The following is a 22075-nucleotide window of genomic DNA, read 5'->3' as shown; positions in this document are numbered from 1 at the left end:
GTTGAGAGGTCACATTATTCATTTTACTGCTGATAAGAAAATAAATTTGAAAGACACTCAATTTATGTCTTGAAGATATTAAACAATTCAAATTTGAGTTCTATTCAGATACCTCACTTGAGAATATTAAGTATTTTGTCCTGAAACGTATTGAATGTAACAAACTCATTACTGGTAATCCATGCGGGACTCTCATAAGAATTAACGATAAAAGTCACGGAGAAGGGAACACAGTATGAACATTTCGGGCTAATTATCTCAAACACTGAAAGGAAAGATGTAAAATTAACTCAATTTTAGATTCCAGTGCAATTCATGTCTCTAATGATCAGCTGATAGTAAATATCTTCATAGATTTGCATGTGAATCTTTACATACTTGATATACCAGATGATATGCAACTAATAGTAGAGTATCTTAATATTATTTTGAACCCTGTCCTTGGTCAATTTGATTTTAAAACTTTGGAAAGAGATAACACAAGATGAAATCAAACTTACCATGTCTGCCTTAAAAGGACAAAAAGGTCTGGACACAGATGGGTATCCCGTAGCATTCTTCTGTGGCTTCAAGGAGCTTTGTATACCTATCCTTCATGATCTATATAAGGATATTGCAGGGTTGTGTTAATGGCGCCATTGTTGGGGCCCTTATCATTATTCTACTAAAAAAAAGATAAAGACTTACTAGATGCTAAGAATTATAGGCTATTTACCTTAATACATATTGAATGCAAAATATATGCTAAGATTCTTGCAAATAGGTTACATAGATGTATTCCTAGTTCTGTTGATATTGATCAAAATGGTTATTTCAAGGATTGTTAGGTCGCTCTAACACTAGATGTTACCAATTTTGCTGACTCTCTGACTGGCAGCTGGCCATGGCTGCTCCAAACACAGAAAAGGCCTTCAATAGTTGATTTAGTTTTTATAAGAGAGATTCTCAAATGGTATGGAGTGGGTCTGAAATTTCTTTCAAATATTAATTTGTTATATTCCAACCCTTCTGCTAGATGTTATGTTAATAAATGTTTCTCTGTGTTTTCTTAAACCTTGCAGAAGCACCCGAAAGGGATGTCCTAAAGCTCCTCTTCTTTTTATGCTTACATGAACACCTTTCTTTTTATTGGTCAAATTAAACAACATCATGTGTGGGTTCAATATCAACGCAACAGAGTGTAAAGTTTCTGCTTCTGAAGATGATATATTAGTTTACTAATCCAACCCAGCCACTTCCATCCCATCCCTCCTCCGCACTATACAAACATGTTTCCATGTGGATGTACACTGAATCTAAATACATCTCATACCATTACTTACAATACACTGTGTTCAATAAATACTATTAAAATAATAATATGATCTAATTCTCTTTTGCATCACCCCCTGTCTTCCCTCTTTTCATATGTACTTGGTTACACATTATATTATTTGTTATTTGAATTTTAATCTTGTCTAATCGGTGTCTGAACTCACCGGTCCCCATGGTAGCAGAATTTGTGGTCGCTCACTCCTTTGCATACAGTAGAAGCTTGTGCTAACCTGGCTGGCCTCCTGCTGCCTCCTCCCTTAGCCTACCTGCCCTTACAACTCACAGGTTATATCATTGTTCTTATTAATGTGAGGAACCCGTCACCTATGTTCTACAATCATATGCACCTTATCAGTTGTGCTTTTACCTACCCGTATCTGCTTACAGGGTGTAGCCCTTTCGACCCTCGAGGTGATGCTTTCCATCTGTGCACCCTTGATGTCACTGCTGCTCAACCTGCTGTCCCTGCTGCGCCTTTTACCCTTACTTACCTTCTTCAACCGAATTGACACTCTCAGCCCTGCGCTGTTCTTTATCTAACCTACTTGCATGCAGCAGTTGACACTCTCAGCACTGGGCTGCGCTACCTACCTGCAGACTTGATGTAGCCCCACTTGCCAAGAGGTGAGGCAGCCCAATATTGCATTTGACCTATTTGTCCTCAATATCTTCAACTTCTGCCGCCAAGGCCTGCCACTGCCACTTGTCTCTACCAACGTGCTGTTGATGCTTGCCGCTTGTATACCCGCCTACTTTGATCCTTGTGAATCTGCTAGACCTCACTGTATTATCCATGGTTTTGAGTTTGCTGTAATGTCTGTGCAATACGTGGCATGGCTTCCATACTTACACAGCCATTTCATAGTCGCTGTGCCTTCCTGCTGCTGCTTATTGATGTTGGAACCCTGAACCATGAGGCGGGCTTTCAAAATTGTGTTCCCTTGTTGTCTCAGTTTTCTACCTGTTAATGCATACCTGTTGTCGCCCTCCTACACCTTGTGATGCTGCTTCTAAATCTCCTGCCCACCCCACCGTTTCCCCTTTCAAACCTTGTTCTGTATTTGCACTGCTTCCTCCTCCTCTACCTGCACCCCCCTCCACCCGCCCCTCCTCTTTCATGTTTCAACACTTTCACGTTCCGAATTGTCACAAGGCCTAGTAGGATCATGTTGTGTCTTGTTTTGCTTGTTCTTTGCCCCTGTTCCACCCCTACCTACACTCCCGACTTGTCTTCCTCCCTCCTCCCCTCCTTTCTCATGTTATGGCACTTGCAGCCCTAGTGGAATCGTTTTGTCTTGTTTTGTTTGCTTGTTCACCCCTGTTCCTCCCCTTCCTTCGCCCCCTCCCCCGTGTCTCCCTCTTTTCCCTGCACTGCGTTCATGTTATAGCACTTGCACGTTCCGAATTTCTCAAGACCTAGTAGGATCGTTTTTAGTCTGTATTTTCCCTTGCCCCCCTCCCCCACCCTTTTTGTCTTGATGCACCTTGAAACACCATTTGACTGTATAGGCGCAATAGAAATAACCAATAAATAAAATTTAAATTAAAGAAACATAAATAAATGTTTCTTAACCATACAAAAAACCTTGTCATTTTTAAGATGCTTGAATTGAGCTCCGTTTTATATACTAGTGGTCATTGAGGAAAGTTGTTAAGGGGAGAAACTTTACTCTTACTATTTCTAGGGATTTGGCCACCTTGAAACCCAAGCATACCTGGATTGTTTACCAGAGTTTTATTGGCCAACCTCAAAGTTGTATGCAGTAATTCCTTTGCCAAAGTATAGGAGAAGCTTTCGATTCTTTAAATATTCTCAATACCACTTCACATAATTTAAGGAGGAGGGGGTGAAACATGGTATGCATTGAACCAGTGACAGAAATAACACTGCATACTAATTTCACCACCTCTGATCAGGCCACAAAATACTTTGAGAAAATGTTCACTATTTGAAGCCCCATTTTTTACCCTTCCGGTGTAGGGTGTTTAGCTTTCTCAGTACAATGCACCAAAAAAGAAAAAAAAAAACTATGTAACTGCATCCTTCAAAAAACTGCCTGAAGGGAGGGGATTTCGTTTTGTGCAGTACAGGTGTGCTTTGATTTTACATTTTCTTGGTAATTGTTTTACCTTGAAACATTTAATCACTTAATACATTAACTTAATACATTGACAACCTTGGTGTTACTGATCTGGCCCTGGCCTGGTTGCGCTCCTTTCTCACCGACCGACCCTCTCAGGTTTCAACTGGGGTCTTTCCTCTCTTCTATCTGTGTCTCTACTTGTGGTGTTCCCAGGTGTCTAAGCTCTTTCCCAGGCTCTTCAACCACTACCTGGCACCTCTTGCCCACTGCATCGCTACTTTCTGCTCCAATTTTCAATGATATGCAGATGACACTCAGCTCTCCTTCAGGCTCCCCTCAGCCACTCTGCTTCTTCTCTCATACCAGACTGTCAGGCCGCAATTCAGGAGTGGGTTGCCGCCAATGATCTCTGCCTTAATGCCAGTAAGACTGAGATCCTACTCATTGGGACACCCGCTCCCTCCTTTCCTCTCTAGCCGCCCACTCTGGACCCTCTTCTTGCTCTTTCCTGTGAGGCTATGAACCTTGGTGTCATCTTGGACTCCACACTCTCCTTCTCTCCTCACATCTCTGACGTTTCTAAGAAGTCAAACTATCAGCTGTACCTCCTCAGAGGTATTCTTCCTTTTCTCACTTTGCCCCAGAAGCTCACTGTCTCCAAAGTTCTGGTCCTCTCTAGGCTGGACTATTGCAACAGCCTCTTTCTAAATCTTCCTGCCTCTACTCTTCAACCTTTGCAACTTATCCGGAACTGGACTGTAAGACTTGTCCTTGGTCTCAAGCCCAGGGATCGTATACCTCCAGCTCTGAAATATCTTCAGTGGCTTCCCGTGGCTGCACGGATCAACTTCAACACCCTCTGCATTGCCCACAAGGCTTTCTGGGGCCTGGGACCGCTCTACCTCCAACTTTCTCTTCCTAGACATCTTCCTTCTCGAGCTCTCCGCTCATCTACCTCCAACTCTCTGAGGGTCAGACACTTCTCCAAGTAGAGAGTTGGAGGCAGATCTATCTCCTTGGCTGGGGCCTCCCTCTGCAACAACCTCCCTGCCTCTCTCAAACTTGAGCAGAACCACCTCTGGGTCCAGAAGCAACTCAAGATCTTCCTTTTCGCTTCCGCTTTCTCTCTTCCTCTCTTCCTCTCCCTTGTTGATGCACCTGACAACTCCGTGCACTGGTCGCCTGTTCACAATCTGAACTTGGGCCCAGGATCCTACATGTCCAGTGACCTCCACTCCCTCTGGGCTCCCCAGCACTTAAGGGTCTGTATCTGCAACCCTACAGTCCCTTCTCTCTGCACTTATGAGCCACCGGCTGGCTGCACTTGTGAGTTAACTACACTTTCCCCTTTCCCTCCCCCATGGCACTTCTCCCCCTCCCCCTTCCCTGCACTTGCGCGATCTGAATGACACAAGGCATAGTAAGATCGTTATTTTGTCCTCTCTTGATCCCCCCTCCTTGACTTGCCGCACCTGGAAACGCTGGTGTATAGGTGCGTTATAAATGCACATCGTATCATCATATCATATCATAACTAGAAGCCAGAACTCAGGATGGTTTCACATAGGATGGTTCTGCTTTTCCGCCTTAGACTTTTGAAGCTACTGAGATCGCACCACTTTGGCAGTCTGAGTGGTGAGTCTTAATGCTCAAGTCACCATTTCATACCATTCCAGGTGCTATAATGCACAGATGCATCTGGTCTGGTGCTTTCTTACTCCTTATAGCCACTGCACACGGCTTGTCGGGCAATTAATACATCAATAATAACGAAAGAATAAACGTGAGCTCAACACCTCCAACAGAATTTATTTCAATTTTCATTTGACAAGGTTTCCTCTGATCCCAAACTCAAAGGAAGTACAAAACAAAAAACCCACCAAACAAAACAAAAATAAAATCACCCAAGGTTTATACAACAGATTGGAGGTCTGTAAGTAACATTTTACTCCCATGTGCCGGATTCAGTAACTGAGGCTATACGCACCGCCAATCCCTACCATTCACTGATCACACGTGTTTCACCAGCAGTGATTTGATTCATTATATTACAAGTGGCTTAAAAGGTTTGCTGGTACGAAGAGTTGAATGAAGAGGTACCAAAACTACCCCCGGGTTAAACAGGGTAAAGAAGCAATTGACATTTCTTTTTTTATCAGCATATAGTATTTGCATATACAAGGACTTTCCGCAAAGACGATGAAGGGTGTCCAGAAAATACAGGCATAGTGAAAGTTGGTCTCCTCAAGGTTTGGTTGCCTGAAATCGATCAAGAGTTTTAGGGAGTAAATGTTACAGATCGTTGAAGGCGCGCACACTTATGTGCACACCCACTAGCACCCAGTCCACTAGACAAAAATAGCACCGTATTGTTAGGCATTGTAGCAAATTGTTTCCTTTAACGACTGCACGGAGGGCAAAGCAGGGGCGAGGTGGCGACGGTACAGTGCAACGCTGGTGGTTCTACCCTCTCTGCTTCAAAACGTGTCACCATGGTGAATGGCCATGATTCCTGGTTCTCGCTTTTTTATTTGAGAGGTAAGTGTTGAGATGTTGTTTTTTTCCTTTTGTTTTTCTTGGTGTCTTCCTTAAGTTCCAATGGCGGTGACGATTCCGGGTTTTAGATGCGCTGGAAACAGGGACAGAAAGGCAAGGTGTTAGTTGGTGAAACAGAGCCACCAGTCAAGCCTGCACAAACGGAACTCCACAAGAGAAACACTTCTGTGGTGAAAAAAGTTCAACTGGTGAGTATTTCCCTCAACAGATCTGCCATTGCGCAGTCCTTTGGACACTTGGAAGCAAGTAAGTGCCCTTCAGGTTTTAGTTCAGAAAAATGACGCACAAAAGTATATCTCAAAGCATTGTCTTTGCTTGTCGTTGACTTCCAAGGTCCTTCTAAGTAGCCGTGAAGTTATACATGCCATTGAGGCAAAGCCTTGATGTCATGTAGCATTGCAGCCTGTAGTGGAGGACAACATTGGCCACGTTCCCTGAGTTACTGCCCTGAAGGTAATAGCAGGGATAGCCCCACTTCATTCCACCCATCGAGGACTGACTGCTCTAAGGCAAACATACTAAGACAAAGGAGAAACATTGGCATGCGAGGGCACAGGGCACGGTTCTATGTCATTTCATCGACAGATTGTTTCCAATTTTTTTACTCATATTTTTCAATGAAAAAACGAATTGAATTTTATTTATTTTATTATTGCCCCCCCCAAACTCCCTATTGTGTTTTCCCTATTCCCAATCCCCTCCAACCCCTTATATGCAATTTCCCCACTATATTTTTCGATGAGTTTTTCCATTTAACATTTTTCATTAAAAAACCCATCGAAAAAAAGTCTGTTGATGAAAGTACGTTGTACCGAGGGCACACACCAGCCACAATAAGGCCTTTGGGTCTTCATTTTGTCGATTGGGGCTCCAGCATCTCAATGTCACGTGGGCCAGGAAGTCATGTTATAATGGGTTGCTCTGCATAGGCTACGGTGCCAAAGTCCATTACGGCTCAAGTTTAATAACCATACACAATGCACGCAGGACACATGGAGGGGGACACACCCAGGTTTTTCTTCAAGTGAGAGTTATTTTGGGGGACACATTACAGGCACTTTGGAGTTAAATGAGTTGGTAATTCCTCTGGCGGAAATACAGGGTTGCTATTCAAGTGCCTTTAAAACTAAATACGTGCAAATGTTAATTAAGCAAGGTCAACTGTGCGTGCTTAGCGCATCTAAAGTGTTTTGCTCATGGTTTTAAGTGAAGGCAGCTTGCGAAAGCACACCTTGATCTCGCTTTCTCCGAAAAGGAATGTTCTCCAAGGGGAGAAAGAGGCATTTCTGTACCAGGGAGGCTCCATCCGTGTCACCTCTGCCTCTGTCACTTGGTTTAACTTGAAAAGTGAGATCAAATCTATCATGATTCAATTTTCGATTTTCCTTGGAGAAACTATTGCGACCTGGTAATTCAGTCCTATATGTGCAATAGAAGTCGACCAAGATGACAATTCCTAGAATGCAGTAAAATGTTAGATGGACCCTCATGACTGGACTTTAAGGTCCCCTGTGACATTATGTCATCTGGGAACACTGTGGGGCGGCCTGGATGAAAATCCGACCAGAGTACTCTGATGCATTTCCTAGTTGGAGAAAATGTGTGCCTGAGTTTGATCAATGGAATTCAGCGTGTCTCGCTGATTTATGGTAGCATTGCACAGAGAAAAGGAGGGTGTAGAAAATAATAGGACCAAGAGAGACTAAAACAAACCAATCAACAGATACTTCATTTTTGGTTATGTTTTCTGTAGTGCTGCTCTATGGATCACTTAGAAGTTACATCAGCCTCTGCTTATTTCTGAGAAGCGTGAATTTCACTACTGCGTTGCACTTACCTGGGACGCAAGCCTTTTCACATTCCTTCTGTGTGTCAAATCTATTCTCGTTTCCGCCACAATTTCCATACCAGAACCTGGCGCAGCTCTTGGTCTGGGGGTCGTAGTGCCATCTCAGGACATGATCCCGGCAGGGTCCCTCGTCCTTCTGTAGCTTGCAGATGTCAGTGACGTAAACTGAGGAGAAGAAAGTAGATTCAGTACCCCTGAGCACAGCATGGGGGCGCTGCACTTTGCATCAAGCCAATATAAGACTGGCAATATAATATCATTAAAAAAAAACAAAAAAATCCTATGATCGCAGATATGCAAATAAACTAAATTTCACTCCTTATTAATATAATTTACAATTAGAAAAAATAGAAGAATTAAAACAAATGTTATGTTCTTTTAATTTTCAAGTGTAATGCATAGTATATGCAGCAGTTTGGAAATGCTAATATTCTATGTCATATATGGAAGAGACCCTTGAGTGTTGCACATTCAGATTTGAGAAAACTGTGTTTTCACATTCCAGGTTTTAGGATCTCATTATGAGTTTGACGTATTAGCAGTGTTAATTTTTCCACATGGAATGACAGTTGCCGCAGGTAATAACTGTGGAATTCCCACCTGATTATGAGTTGCAGTTAGTCCCCATTCTAAGTTACACAGGACATCATTGGGATATGGAGGAATTAACCATGTAAGTTAATTACACTGGCGGTAATTCCTCCATTTTATTCGAGTTAATCTATCTATGCATATGCTGGGTTTGCAACTCATAATAAGGATTTAAAAAACTGGAGGTAATTCCGTTCACTCCAGTTTTTTAAGTTAGCTCCAAACTCATAATGGATCTATGCGATCACTGCGCCGCATTTACTGCGACCCTCGAAAATGTTGACTTTTTTATTTTGACCCCTTTTCACCCCATATATATGTGGGGGAGACCCTTGCAGCCCCCACTTCATCCTTTAAATATTGTACCCACCCCACACACATATATATATAGGGTTTAAAGGGGGTCGAAATGCAAAAAAAGTCAGCCTTTTCAGGGGTTACAGTAAACGCGGAGCAGTAATTGTATAATCCCCTCATAATGAGGCATTACATCGTTCACTGGTGGATATTCTGGGACTGCGTTTTCCAATAGTAAAACTTCCATGGTAAACTCTTTTAATGAGAATTTACCAGCAATAAGTCTAAAATGGTGGAATTTCTAGGATTATGTATGACATTTGTTGATCTTTCACAACACAGTGTTCTCATTATGTAACTTCTGGGACTAATATGAGTTACCTGGTCTGGAAAAAAGAGCTGGTAACAACGGTTACCCGCACTTTTTCCAGACTGGGTCACTCCAAGTCTGCCGGTAGGGACTGTGAACAACTGGAAGGCTTGCCCTGCCGGTAGTTCAGGCCCCTACTGGCAGATTGTTCACTGAAGCACCAGCACCGTTAATAATGGTGCCAGTGTTTCAGTGTTCCCATTCCCATGTTCGAGGTAGATGGAATAGACAGAGCGCTGATGGGAGACTCTCGCTCCCATAATAAATAATAAAATGAATATCTGTTGACTGCTACATTTGTTTTTGGATAATAATAAAGATCTAGCTGTTCTGTGCCATTTTCGTGCTCATTTCGGTCACCTCCTTCTCCGTTCCTGAGGGCTGGTATCTCCCTGAATATGCGGTGTCCTTTTGGACCTAATGAGTGCAACAAAGTTTTCTTTTTGGTTGCCATCACTCCCTCATTGTTGATGGTACTTATGCAATTACCCCAAGATTCCTTCCACTACATCCATGAAATGGATGGTTTTCCTGGCACAGCCATCAAGGAATGTTGTGGGTAAACAGTAATGCCTTGCACCTCAACAGGTTCACTTAGTTGGCTGTCAATCAATGTATCCACTGTTTTTTTTTCAACACTTTGTTATGTCTATGTATTGTTGTTTTACTCCAGGTGTGTGAGCTCAGGGTATTGCAATTATAGCATACCTTCAAGATGGAGGCATGTGCCGATTCATGGTAGGGTACTTTCCTCTAATGCTTAGGGCTCACGTGTTTACAGGCGCTCAGCCCTCTTCTCTTTTCTAGCCACACTCGTGGTTTTGGCACCATCTGTGCACGTTCGCGAGCCTTCATGCTACCTTTAAAGAATCAGTTGCACCCGCAATCCTCCTTCTTCCGCTTGTCAAGGCTCCCTTCTTTATGTTTGCATTACACCACGCTGGGACATGGTACCTAGGTCGGCAAAGCAGATTTTGGGGGTGGGGGGTGTTGTCAGAGGAAGCAATGATAATCAGGGGTCAAGTCCTACAAATTAAAGTGGGGGGACTCCTCAACAAACGCAATAGGATGTGAAGTTGCCAGAAATTAGCATATCAAGGTAAAATATGCATATTTCATTAAATTGCCTTTGCGTACCCACCAAAACTGCACAGGACGAAGGGCATTTGCCTTTCATAAAACAACACACACACAACCAGAAGAGGATATTTTCTTCTAATAGTGTTTTTAAAACTTTAAAAGGTGTGCATGTTTTAAACTCCAAGAACCAATACAAATGTTTTCCCTGGAACTTGCAGTACCGAAATGGGACATTTCACCTTTAGTTGTTTGTCATTTTTGATCAGGTTATATGGTGCAATGGTGAAGTGTCTGGCTTGTAAACCTGACGACTGCAGTTCGATCCTGAGGTCGGATCTAATTCATAAATTCGAAGAGGACATTCAATGTTTCTCATTTTAGCTGTGGGGGAGCACTGAGTGCACCTTCTGAAAAAGGTGGGAGGACTCGGTCCACCCGCGTGTAACCTCGCCTTGAGTCCTAAATGATATTTCGAAGATGGCAAGGTCAGTGAACAGATCGCTCGTCGCCATTTGAAACATTCTAACACCCAGGAGGACGTCAAATTCCTTTAATTACTTAGCCGTTTTAATAACCCTGCTAAAACGTTCCACGAAGAAGGTCACCCTTCTACTCCAACTATCTTTCTTGAATCACTCTTGCAGTCTAGAACTTGGAACACCTGGAGTTCCAAATTCAAGAGTTCCAACTCTGGGCACCGCAGACAGCATTTATATTTGCTTGCCAAGTTGCAGTAGGATGTTCTATTTTTCACTCACAGAGAAAGCACAGGCAGGCGCCAACAGGCCAAAAGGGACAGCACTCCTTGGGGGTTCACCTATGAGCCTGACAAAGAATGTGTAATAGATTCTGTAAGTGGTCACCCCCTGTATATTCTTGCTAGCAGCTGTGTACCTAATCCCTGTCGTGTGCCCTTTAATCTCATCCAGTGTACTGGCACCGGGTTGTGAATGCGGGCAAAACAAAAGCACTACATATGTCTGCACTCTCATCTACCATAAGGGTCCTCCTTGGCTCTCTGCCCACTGTTGAATACTGCTGTTAGTTGGGTCTCACAATTCCATTTTTGTTTAGTAATGTTTATTTTACATTTCAAACATTCTATTAGAATATTACAATGCATTCAACCAGATATTGTGTGATAATATCCTAGAGTGTTAATGCCTGCATCTTCAGTCAAGATGTGCAGTCTTGCCTGCAAACAGGCGGCCCTGTCTTAGATATGCCAGCCCCTCAATAATTGGAATGATGGGTACATCCTACGCTCAGATGGCAGATAGACACATTGGCACATTGCCCACTCCTCTCTGGAAATGTAATTGCTTATTCCTTTCTTTAAGTGGGATATTGGGGCGGGCCTTGGGGTCTGTTTCGCATTATATGCGTCACCATAGTTTCCTAGACTAGTGCATAAATTGCAGATTAGTAAGAAAAAATTATACTAACAATTGCTAAAAATGAAAGCGAACCTTAGATGTTTTAATTGTCTACATATTTCTTTCCAGGCAGAGAGGCCGCGCTGCCTTAGGAAATTGCTCCCAGTGCTTGATGGGATTTCTTGTGGGGTCCACCGTGTTTCTCAGGGGACGATGAGATGGGGAAAGTGGTGCTGCACGTGCTTTCACTTCCATGAGAAGGACCTTTCCCCAGTCTCAACCGTGTGAAGGTTCAGCTCCATTAAATCACTGCAACAACAAACGACCACACTGTGCCCCAAATACATTAATTTTCAGGCACTGACCCCACGACTGGTCAGAACCGAGAATTTCATGACTACGGTCTGCTTTGAGAAGGAGGTTTTTGGAGTTTGACTGGAAAGTCTGGTTGTTTTCAATCCTTGGATCGGTCGTATACACCCATTTTGCAGCAGAGGAAAAGTTGCCACTGCTCCTGGTTATCCCAGGCACAGCCTTAACCTCTTTAAGTGGAGTATGTTTGCCCTGAATTCCCATAGGAAATCAGTGTAGGCTCCGCCCACATCTGCATTTACCTTTAAAGGGGGCCAAATAATCCCATGTTTGCACTATGTCCAACACATCAGGGACGGATAGTGACATCCAGATACCACCTCAGGGGCATCTCTTATGCACACCAGTTCAGGTTTTTTCACTGAAAAAGATTTTGTAAATTATCGATTATCAAACCAAATGTCACCAACAGTTTAGGACACATAAAGCATACCATGTCAGCATATACATTTGCAGCAATGTGCACTACATCGCTTGGGTGACTTTGAAGCCACTCTTTTGTGATACTAACGACTTAAAGGGGCTCATTACAAGTTCCCCGGTCCTGAAAAAATGGCAGTAAAATTGCTGGTAATTCCGAGACTGCCATTGTTTCCAGACCAGGGAAATACAAGTTTGCCGGTGGGGGCACTGGCTTACCAACAGGCCTGACCTGCTGGTAAATCCGTCCTCTACTGGCAAATAAATGCCGGAATCACCAGCACCAGTACTACCAGTGCCAGTAATTCCAGCAATCACATCTATGGAGTCCCATGGGACTCCATGGAATGGGACCTTATGTCCCTTTCCGCCGCTTGTAATATCATGTCATGTCTACCACACTGGAACTTTCCTGGTTCAGGGTCCTCAACCAAACCTTCAACTATTTCACCAGATCCTGCCTTCCCTCATCAACCTTTCTTCCTTCTGCTACCTCTCCCCTCACCACTCTCACTGTCCTTCCCTCGGACCGGAGTACCACGCCGCTATACTTCTCCTCAGAAAACCTTCAAAGGCAGAGACTGCCTCCACTTAGCAACCCTTAACATCCGCTTTGCCAACAAACACTCTGCTGACATCTGCCTCCTTCTTTAAGACACTCACATCGACCTTCTCGCTCTCATCGAGACTTGGTTCAATGCCAGCTCAGTTACTGCTTTTGACTCCATCCTCCCGGTCGGCTTCAAGATCCTTTCCAAGCCTCGACCTCACTGTGCTGGTGGTGGGCTCACCTCCATCTATCCTGAATGGGTTTCTTCTTCCATCGTACCCACCCAACTCTATACTTCCTTCAAGAGCCTGGTCTGCAATTTGGTCATCTCTTCCTCCTCCACTCTAAACATTGCTATCATCTACCAGCCTCCAGGCGACACCACCCTGTTCCTCTCTGAATGGGCAGATTTCTGTTCCTCCTTACTTTCAGACACTTCTAACCTCCTCCTCTTGGGTGACTTCAACATCCAACTGGACGATCTGCCTCAGTATCCACTCTTTTCATTGACCTTTGCGCCTCTTTTTCCTTCTCCATCCTCCCCTCTTGTCCAACCCACTTGGCTGCGTACACCCTGGACGCCATCATCCACTCCGACCTCTCGCTCGCTCCCCCTCTGGTCACGCCTCTCTCCTGGTCAGACCGTTCTCTCCTCTTCTCCCACCTGGGTCCCTGTGCCCTCCTACCGCACCCACAAAAGACCTGCCAACCTCGTTCTCGAACATTCGCCCGATGAAACCAGTGTCACCCACTGCCTTTGCCTCTACCTTCAACCCCTCTGCCCCCCCTACTTCAGACTCCACCTCAGAATCTGCTCTCAGCGATCTTCACTCAGCAATCACCAACACACTTGACATCCTTGCCCCATTTATGAGTATCTGCCTGAAACCTGCCTCTAGGTGTAACACCTGGCATGACTCCGAACGTGCAGCCCTGAAACAAAAGTGCAGAGCAGCAGAATGGAAGTGGCAAACCTCAGGTTCACCCTCTGACAAATTGGCCTTCCGCCTGCTCCAAAGGCAATACAGACTCGCCATGCATGCCAAGAAAAGGGTCCACATTCAGGCAGGGGTATCAGGTGCATCCAAAAAGATGGCTGCCCTCTTCAAAATCTCCTGGGAGCCAGCCAACCCTTCCACAGTCTCGTCCTCCCCTCTTCCTTCCCAGGCCCTCTGCAATGCACTGGTCACACACCTTGCCACCAAAACTCAGGACGTCTTCAATACCCTTGTTACTCACCCACCTAAACCATCTCACACCCACTTGCCTCCCTTGGCCACTCCCCCTCCTCCTTCCGCCTTCTCCTCCTTCACCCATGTCACACCTGAAGAAGTTACCAGAGTTGTCCCCTCTATGAAGTCTTCTTCCAAACAGGTTCTCCCCTGCTTGTCCAGAACTCGCAAGGACAACATTGACTCTTGCCCCTGCACTTGCTGATTTCTGCAACTACTATTTCACCATTGGCTCTTTCCCCTCCTCCCTCAAGCACTCTGTTGTGTGGCCACTTTTGAAAAAAACCTTCAGCAGACCCCACCTGTCCATCCAACTGCTGCCCCATTTAATCACCCCCTTCCTGGGTAAACTGCTGGAGAAGCTGGCCCTGACCCAACTCAACTCGCACAATGAACTTGTCAGTGGTCTCCACAATCATCAATCTGGATTCTGAGCCTCCAGAGGCACAGAAACTACTCTTCTGAACACCTGTGAAGAACTGCTCGCATCTCTGGACTCCAGCTCCCCAGCTGGCCTCATTTTACTGGATCTCTCTTCTGCCTTTGACACTGTCAACCATTCCACCCTTATACAAAGGCTCCACTATACCCTTATTATCTTGGAACGGGCACTGGAATGGCTGACCTCTTTCCCAACTGACTGCTCTTTCCATGTCATCCTGGGCACCTTCTCCTCTCCTACCTCCATCTCCACCTGTGGTGTACCACAGGGATCTATACTCTCCCCCTGGCTCTTTAACATCTACATTGTACAGCTGGCCCGCCTCATCTCCTCCTTCTCCCCCAACTTCCAGTGTTATGCAGATGACACTCAACTCTTTTTCAAACTTCCTGTTGACTCATTCGCACCTTCCTTCATCCCTGACTGCCTGTCTGCCATCCAGGCCTGGTGCTCTTCCAATGATCTCTGCCTCAATGCCAGCAAAACTGAGATCCTTCCAATTGGGACTCCTGCTCCCTCCTTCTTCCCTTCTCTCTGGCCTCCCACCTTGGGCTCTTCCCCTGCTCCTTCTTCTGAAGCTAGAAACCTTGGAGTCATCTTTGAATCCTTCTTAATCCTTCTTCCCTCACATGCAGGACATTGCCAAGAAGTTCCACTTCCAACTCTTCCTTCTCAAAAGAATTCTCCAATTTCTCACTTTCCCTCAGAAGCTCAATGTTTCCCGAGCCCTGGTCTCTCTAGGCTTGACTGCCTCCTCCTCAATTTATCTTCTTCCACTCTGCAACCACTTCAGCTAATCCAGAATAGAGCAGCAAGACTTATCCTTGACCTTAAGGCCGGGAACCGCATGTCTCCTGCCCTAAAAAGCCTCCACTGGCTACCGGTTTCTGCACAGATCAAATTCAAATCTCTCTGCATCATCCACATGTCTCGGGCTGGGGATCACTCTATCTGCAACTCTCTCTTACCAAATACTCTCCTTCTGGACCTCTTTGCTCCTCTGGCACCAACTCTCTGTGTGTAAAGCGTTTCACTAAACAGAGAGTAGGAGGCTGCTCACTTTCCTCAGCTGAATCCCTCCTCTGGAAAACTTAGAGAATGTGCTGAGACCTGGGACCTGCGGGATGCCGCAGTAGCCCCTGACCTCACTGACACTCTAGAGTGTTGGGAAACCACGCTTGTCCACAGGCGGGATGGTTGGTGAGAACCACTGCTCATGCTGTCTTCCTCGTCATCTTCCACTTCCCCCTCTGGAAGGTTTTTCTCCGTTTGGGAACACAGGGCCTAGCCCGTCCCCTGAGGTCTTCTCCCCAGCCGCCCTCGCTTCTACCCAAGCTTGGAGGCTGGTCAGCAACTTTATAAACCTTAGTGCTGTGGGGAAGTCCCCGCTCTTGACATAGGATGCGTACAACATCCTTGCTCATGCCTTTCACAGTCTCTATGTCAAGATCCATGATTATTACAAATATCTAGCAGTGTCTAAACGTTGCCTGCAACATTACTTTTTTCGTTGGGTTACTAAGCTGTGTGCAAGGCTCCAACTAGATCCGACCGCTTTCCACCAATGTGACAAATCAACTTCCGGGTCACCAGTCGTCCAGGGATGAATATCGGTTTCTAAACCATCAATCAGCCCCAAACCTCTAGTACACCAGAAGCGATCCGAACAGATTGGAAACACAAGCAAATCATGAACCTCTTTGTCCAATTTTGGTAACATGGAGTGCATGGCAGGTTTATCTCTGCAAGGTCATGGATCGATGGTTAGTTTCAAAACAGAGAAAAGACAATTATTACCCGATGATAAAAGGGACTGTCCAGTCAACATTGTATAAAAATATCTACTTAATTATCACAACAGGCAGTTCTAGCACACTAGAAAATACAACCCATCCTGTAAAGGAATGCAGAGGACAGACAGTTTCAAGAAGGAAAAGGGAAGCACTCTGCATACTTACAGGAGGGTAGTCTGTAAAGTAATGAATCTCAATAGTTCTAGGATTCTTGGTTTCAACAAAAAGAGAGCAATTTGTTGTAAAATGTCACTAGAGGCCTTCGGAAAAGGACCAGGGGGACAGACCCAAAATGTACCTTGTGCTTGTGAAAGTTCTTGGTGCTTGACAGGGTTGAGCAGTTTCAGGGCGCTTTGCAGCTCCTGCATCAGAGCTCACGACAGTAGACAGCTATGGGTATTAGGCGGCAGGCAGTTCGGTGAGCGAAACTGGACAGACGGCTTAAGGCTGGCCTGCATGGCGGTTCAGGGTCAGCAATCATTGTCTCAGTGCTGGTCGGCAGGCCTGAAGCGCTCGTTGAGGCATCTCGGGTGGCGTGGGCGACTGTGGTGTAACAACAGTCAGCGGTGCAGTCGGTTGCAGCTGGAGGGACTCGACTGTCTCGAAAATGTCCTTTAAGGTGAACGCGGGTTGATGCTTGTCGATGCACTCCTCCTAGCTTCTTCACTGGGCTCATGTCGTCCTTTAAGGCAGACGGCTCAAAGCTGAGGAGAGTGCTGCAGGCACCAGCCTTGTCCTGGGTTTGGTTCAGAGACTCTCTGGCACTTCCCACCTAGGAAGATTGCTGCAGAAACTAGCAGGGCATGCTGTGTGCTGGCCAGGTACCAGTTCTGGAGCTGCTGGAGGGTCCTCTGGATTCAGTATCTCCCTCTGTTCCCTGGGAGATGTTCAGGGGAGGGATCTTGCTTCCCAATTAGGAAATCCTGGCCTTCCTTCACTCGCGGAAGCTGTAAAGAAGGCTGTACTGTTAGCAAAGGTCCAATGCGGAGGTTTTCCTTTTACTGCAAAGTCTTCAGATGATCTGCACAAAAGATGGGCTCAACCCACTTTCAAAGCCCACTCGGCCACAGTGATTGGTGTAGGCAAGGCCTATCTTAATTAACCAATTCTGGCTCCCCACCAACAATCGCATGTATGTGTGAGGTCATAGCCAGAGTGCTTTGCAACAGAAAAGGTAAAGGGGTGAAAAAATGTAATACTAAGTCTCACCCATCTTTCTGTCTGTTGTGGATCAAAGGGTCTCTTTGGTTAATTGGGCTATTTGTTGTTTCCTGATTAAAGTGGCAGGTCTCCCTTGAAGCTGCTGCAAGACCAGGCTTTCGGTCGCCGCCAAACCACATGAATTGGGTCCCCCTGCAGAGATGAATACTGTAAACAGCTGTCCCAGACATTACAGGTCACTTACCTTGATACTGAGAAGCAGGAGCTGGCATCAGGTTGACACAGATGCCTAGCAAAGGTGCTGGGGTTTTCCTGTATTTTGTTAGTCCTGCGACCAGGTCCCCCATGGGCCTGTTTGAATTAACTCTGATTAGTATGCAAAGCTGCCATCAGCAGAGTTAAGAAAAGGGCAGGGCGGATCCATGGAGCCTTTGTTAGTTAATTAGGCTGACCATGGCAGGAGGAAGGTTTTTCCCCTCCCTCTTCTGAGATGCCTTGATGTACTCATGGCTGTCATTTTTTAACTAAATATGACAGGGGGGATGGTGCCTGCAGGCTATGTCCACACAGAGTACACAGTTCTATGTGTATGTCATACGGTGAGCATAGGAAAATGTGTGCAGATTAGCCCGACACATCTTTTTTACGGAGGTTATTCTACCATCATTCAATTTAATTTAAAATAAATTAAAATGGCCAGCCGAGCACACACCGGCCGTGTGGGTGGTCGAATTCCTCACAATAGCACATGGTAATGCAAGCCAACAAATCATAAGACAACATAACACCCTGCATCATAACACAAAGTTTCATAACATCACATAACACAAAATGGCATAACAGCATTACACAGCCTATCTGTCATACAATTGAGCTTTGTCCGAGTCTAATGTTAAAGCCTTTTTGCACCATTGTATTTCCTTTAGACTTCTAGTGTTCCTGTGCCAAGCTTGTCCAGTGTCATTACATAGCTGGCCTGCTTGTACTTACCTCGGTAAGTAATGCTTTATGAGCTAGAAAACCATCCAAACTCTGATCTCCCTGTGTATGTGTCCCAGGCCACGGCTATTACCTTGAAACGTGCACAGCATAATGAAGTTATCATCTCATTATACGGTGTACCATTCCCCTGCAATCCAGCACTCTCCAAATTATATATATATTTTAAACAGAAAGAACGTCTGTAAAGAATTAGTTCCCAGTCCCAGAACGACAGACATTAATGGTGGTTTGGCTGCCTTCTTACTCCTCTACCCCCACCCTTCCATCCAATCCCACCCATCCGTTCCCTATACCGCAGCCTATCCGCATTTATCTCCCAATGAAAGATCCTATGGCCAGCTGAGCCCATCCAACAGCGGGATTCAGAGGGCATTAAGGTTTCATTTGAACTCTCATGACCATCCTAAAGGTGCTTCTTCAGTCGAAAAGCCTAGAACTGAATGTTCTCTCTCTCTCTCTCTCTCTCTCTCCCCTCTCTTTCTCCCTCCCTCTCGCTCTCTCCCTCTGCTTGAACAAGTGCGAGAGCGTTGGTGGGCCCTGTGAGAACCTGTCACTGATGGGCAGTGCGAGAGGCGGGTACTGGTGAGTTATGTGGCAGCTGGCACTAGTAGGCATTGTGAGGAGTTGCCACTGGTGGGCGGTGTGAGATGGTGGCATTTGTGGGTGTAGCTGTATAATAGCTTGGGGGGCTTCCTGACCCATTGCACTTAGTCCAGCATATCTCACAAGAGCCAAACCCACACCTTACAGTCTCCCTGCTGCCAACATAGCATTTATTTTGCAGTTCCCCTATAAAACATAATGAACTGTTGGTAAGAATGTTTAAAGGGATGGGCTTCAATACCCTGCTCATGAGACAAGGGAAAAGCGTAGAGCCACTCCAGAAGAACAAATATACCCCTAGATCAAACAATAAAAAGGTCCCATATTTGCATTTGTGCGAACATTTGTGGCGAACCGTGGATTTTGAAACACACTAGGCCATTGGCATTGGTGGAAATTCCCAACAACACAATGCACTGAATGATGAAACCGGTCCACATTGGCCCATAGCACCAAACTTTCTGGATGCCAGTGCAACCCTGGGAGCTCAGGGCATGAAGGAATTATGTAATTGTGAAAAAGAGCACAGGAAAAGGAAGCCGAGGGATTCTGAAAAGAAGAAGATCACAGCTGTGCGCAGGCTAGGATGCCACGGGTTATAGGTCAAAGGATCGACTGCAAAGGGTCGAATGACAAAAGGTTCAAGTCAATAGTCTCGAAAACAAAAGGTTCCAAAATGTTTTTTTTTAATATATATATATTTTTTTGGGGGGGTCCCCCCACCAACCCCTGTTTTTGTGGTAAAAACCACTTTTTTTACCTACACGGAAACCCAAAAATAAATATTTAAATAAAAAGAATTCGAACCTTTGGTTTTCGACCCTATTGACTCTCACCTTTTGCATTCAACCCTTTTGTAATCGATCCTTTGACTGGACACCGATGCCACGTGTGTCCACGCCATGAACACCACACCTAAGGAGTGAGAAGCATCATTAGAGCAGTCTAAATGTTGGGGCAATTTTGGTCAGTCACGTATTGGGATAGCAGACAGTGCTAGGACAGCACTGAGGTGCATTGGAAGATCTGCGTATTGGGGACTCAGGTCTGAAACATGAAGCATGCTGCAGTGCAGGAATGGGGTGCACTGGCAGAGCTGTTTGTTATCATGATTGGGGTGCACCGGCAGAGATTGTGTGGGTGCCAGTCCAGGAGTGGATTATGGGGCAATGACAGAGCTGGATGCAGGGTTTTTTTCTCCACTGTATGGAGATCGTGGCCAGTGAAGAATAACAAACATTCGAGGGCTGGGTGTGCAGTGTGGAACAGCAGGGATGGTTTCCAGGTCTGAAATACATTGACAGAGCTGTGTCTGTATCTGCACACCTAGAGTTTTCAAAGCAATGTTCCTGTACCGCGCTCAAGTCTGTGAATTCACAAGTAAATTAAATAATATGCAGAGATATTGTTGTCTCAGAACAGTTCGTTTTTTATTATTGTGTCAAATTTGTTCAAACAGTACGTTTTTCTGATGTTGTCAATTATTTGTGGCTGAGTTCATTCAATGTGTTTTTTAAAGAGTACACAAGTAAGCATTATAATATGGGGGTAGTAGGGACGGAAGTGCCATACTTAAGAGTTGGAGGGATAATAACAAAGCTAACGCTAGTGGGGCCCTAGGCTGCTTTTTGGGACATACGTCTAGGAATAATGGGTCTTGATCAAGGCTCTTTGACTTATCCAGTGTAAGTACCCAGAGGTGAATAAGGAAAAGAATAGCAGAGAAGTTGTTCTTGTTTCAGGAACCAATAGTCTGTTATGAGTATTGAGTTGGGAATGTCTAATGATTTAGAGAATGTACATATGACTGGACATACAGTAAACACATGGGAGAACTAGCGGGATGCTTCATGAATGTGTTATTACAAACACCAAATCGTAAAGCCTACAATACTAATTCTGGTTTGTACTTTTTGTCTCTCTTCCACCTCCCACCTCCCCTTCCCCTTTCACAATGATGAACAATGATGTGGTACACAGGAATTGATCATAAACTGTAAAATCAAGCTCGTTGAAGTTAATGTATATATTGTATGCCCTGAAGAAGACCCGGAAGGGTTGAAAAGCGTGTTGGCATTGGCATTGTTCTATTGGCATTTAGTTTGTTTATTTTGGCATCACCATTGATATATTTATTGGCATTGAGTTATTCTCTTTTGGACTGTCATAATTGGTTATGTTAGTAAATGAATGAAACTCAAATGAGAGGTTCTGTTAGGCACTCATATGGTTTGATTTGAATGAATGATATCAAACAATTGAATGAACTGCATCAAACAATGAATCAAGTATTTTGCTTTCCTTCCTTAATGATTTTGGATTTCTACTTGAGAAAACATATGTTCCATATGTGACAAATGAACTCAGCCACAAATAATTGACAATATCAGCAAAACGTACTGTTTGGACAAATTCTACACAATAATAAAAAACGAACTGTTCTGAGATAACAATATCTCTTTGCATATTATTTAATTTACTTGTGAATTCGCAGACTTGAGTGCGGTACAGGAAAATTGCTTTCAAAACTCTAGAAGTTAGGTGGGCAGGCGTAGACCCACTTCTTTTCCGAACAAAACCGCAGCTCAAATCCTGACTAATATCACTGTTAGGAGCATATTGCGCACCGGGTGACTAGTTACCCCACAACCTTTGATTGCTATATCTGCACACCCATTGGCCCGGAATTTCCCGATTCACCTGTGCCTCCTCCCGGTGGTATCCCGCAGTAAATAATGTCCATTTCCAGCACTGTGAATACCACTATTGTAATACCAGGGAATGCTGCACGCCTTGGTTAATGCAGGGGTCAGAGGCGATGTCGCAATATGCCATTTTCGACAGTGCCACCCGTAAGGGAAAAGCAGTGGCATCTCTTTGAAATGCGGCCAGGATCTGGCATCAGACGAGAGATGAGTTTGAGATAAATTGTAAGGGAACGTGACACTTATCGGTTGGCAGTGGAGGGGCAGGGGCACTGGGA

The 22075-nt window shown here is 44.9% G+C and overlaps 1 protein-coding gene and 1 long non-coding RNA gene across 2 annotated transcripts in view; both read right to left on the bottom strand.

Moving 5' to 3' along the window:
* Window positions 1-5187: 5187 nt before the first annotated feature.
* COL6A3 (collagen type VI alpha 3 chain) overlaps window positions 5188-22075 on the bottom strand; it is a 270362-nt gene continuing 253474 nt past the window's right edge. The window contains exons 46-47 of the mRNA XM_069615983.1: window positions 7792-7968; window positions 5188-6027 (exon numbers count right to left, since the gene is read on the bottom strand). Of these exons, the coding sequence (XP_069472084.1) occupies window positions 5987-6027; window positions 7792-7968 (218 nt within the window). The 3' untranslated portion in view covers window positions 5188-5986. The remainder of the gene's footprint in view (window positions 6028-7791; window positions 7969-22075) is intronic.
* Window positions 8555-20469, bottom strand: LOC138488724 (uncharacterized). Its single transcript, XR_011274704.1, has 2 exons — window positions 17536-20469; window positions 8555-17273 (listed from the first exon to the last, which is right to left on the bottom strand). It is a non-coding gene; the product is annotated as an uncharacterized lncRNA (long non-coding RNA).

This window comes from Ambystoma mexicanum, chromosome 9, assembly GCF_040938575.1.
Source record: "Ambystoma mexicanum isolate Mex_15411 chromosome 9, UKY_AmexF1_1, whole genome shotgun sequence".
Classification (NCBI taxonomy): Eukaryota; Metazoa; Chordata; class Amphibia; order Caudata; family Ambystomatidae; genus Ambystoma; species Ambystoma mexicanum.
Note: the sequence above shows the minus strand (reverse complement) of the source record. Positions and strands in the feature narration are given on the sequence as shown.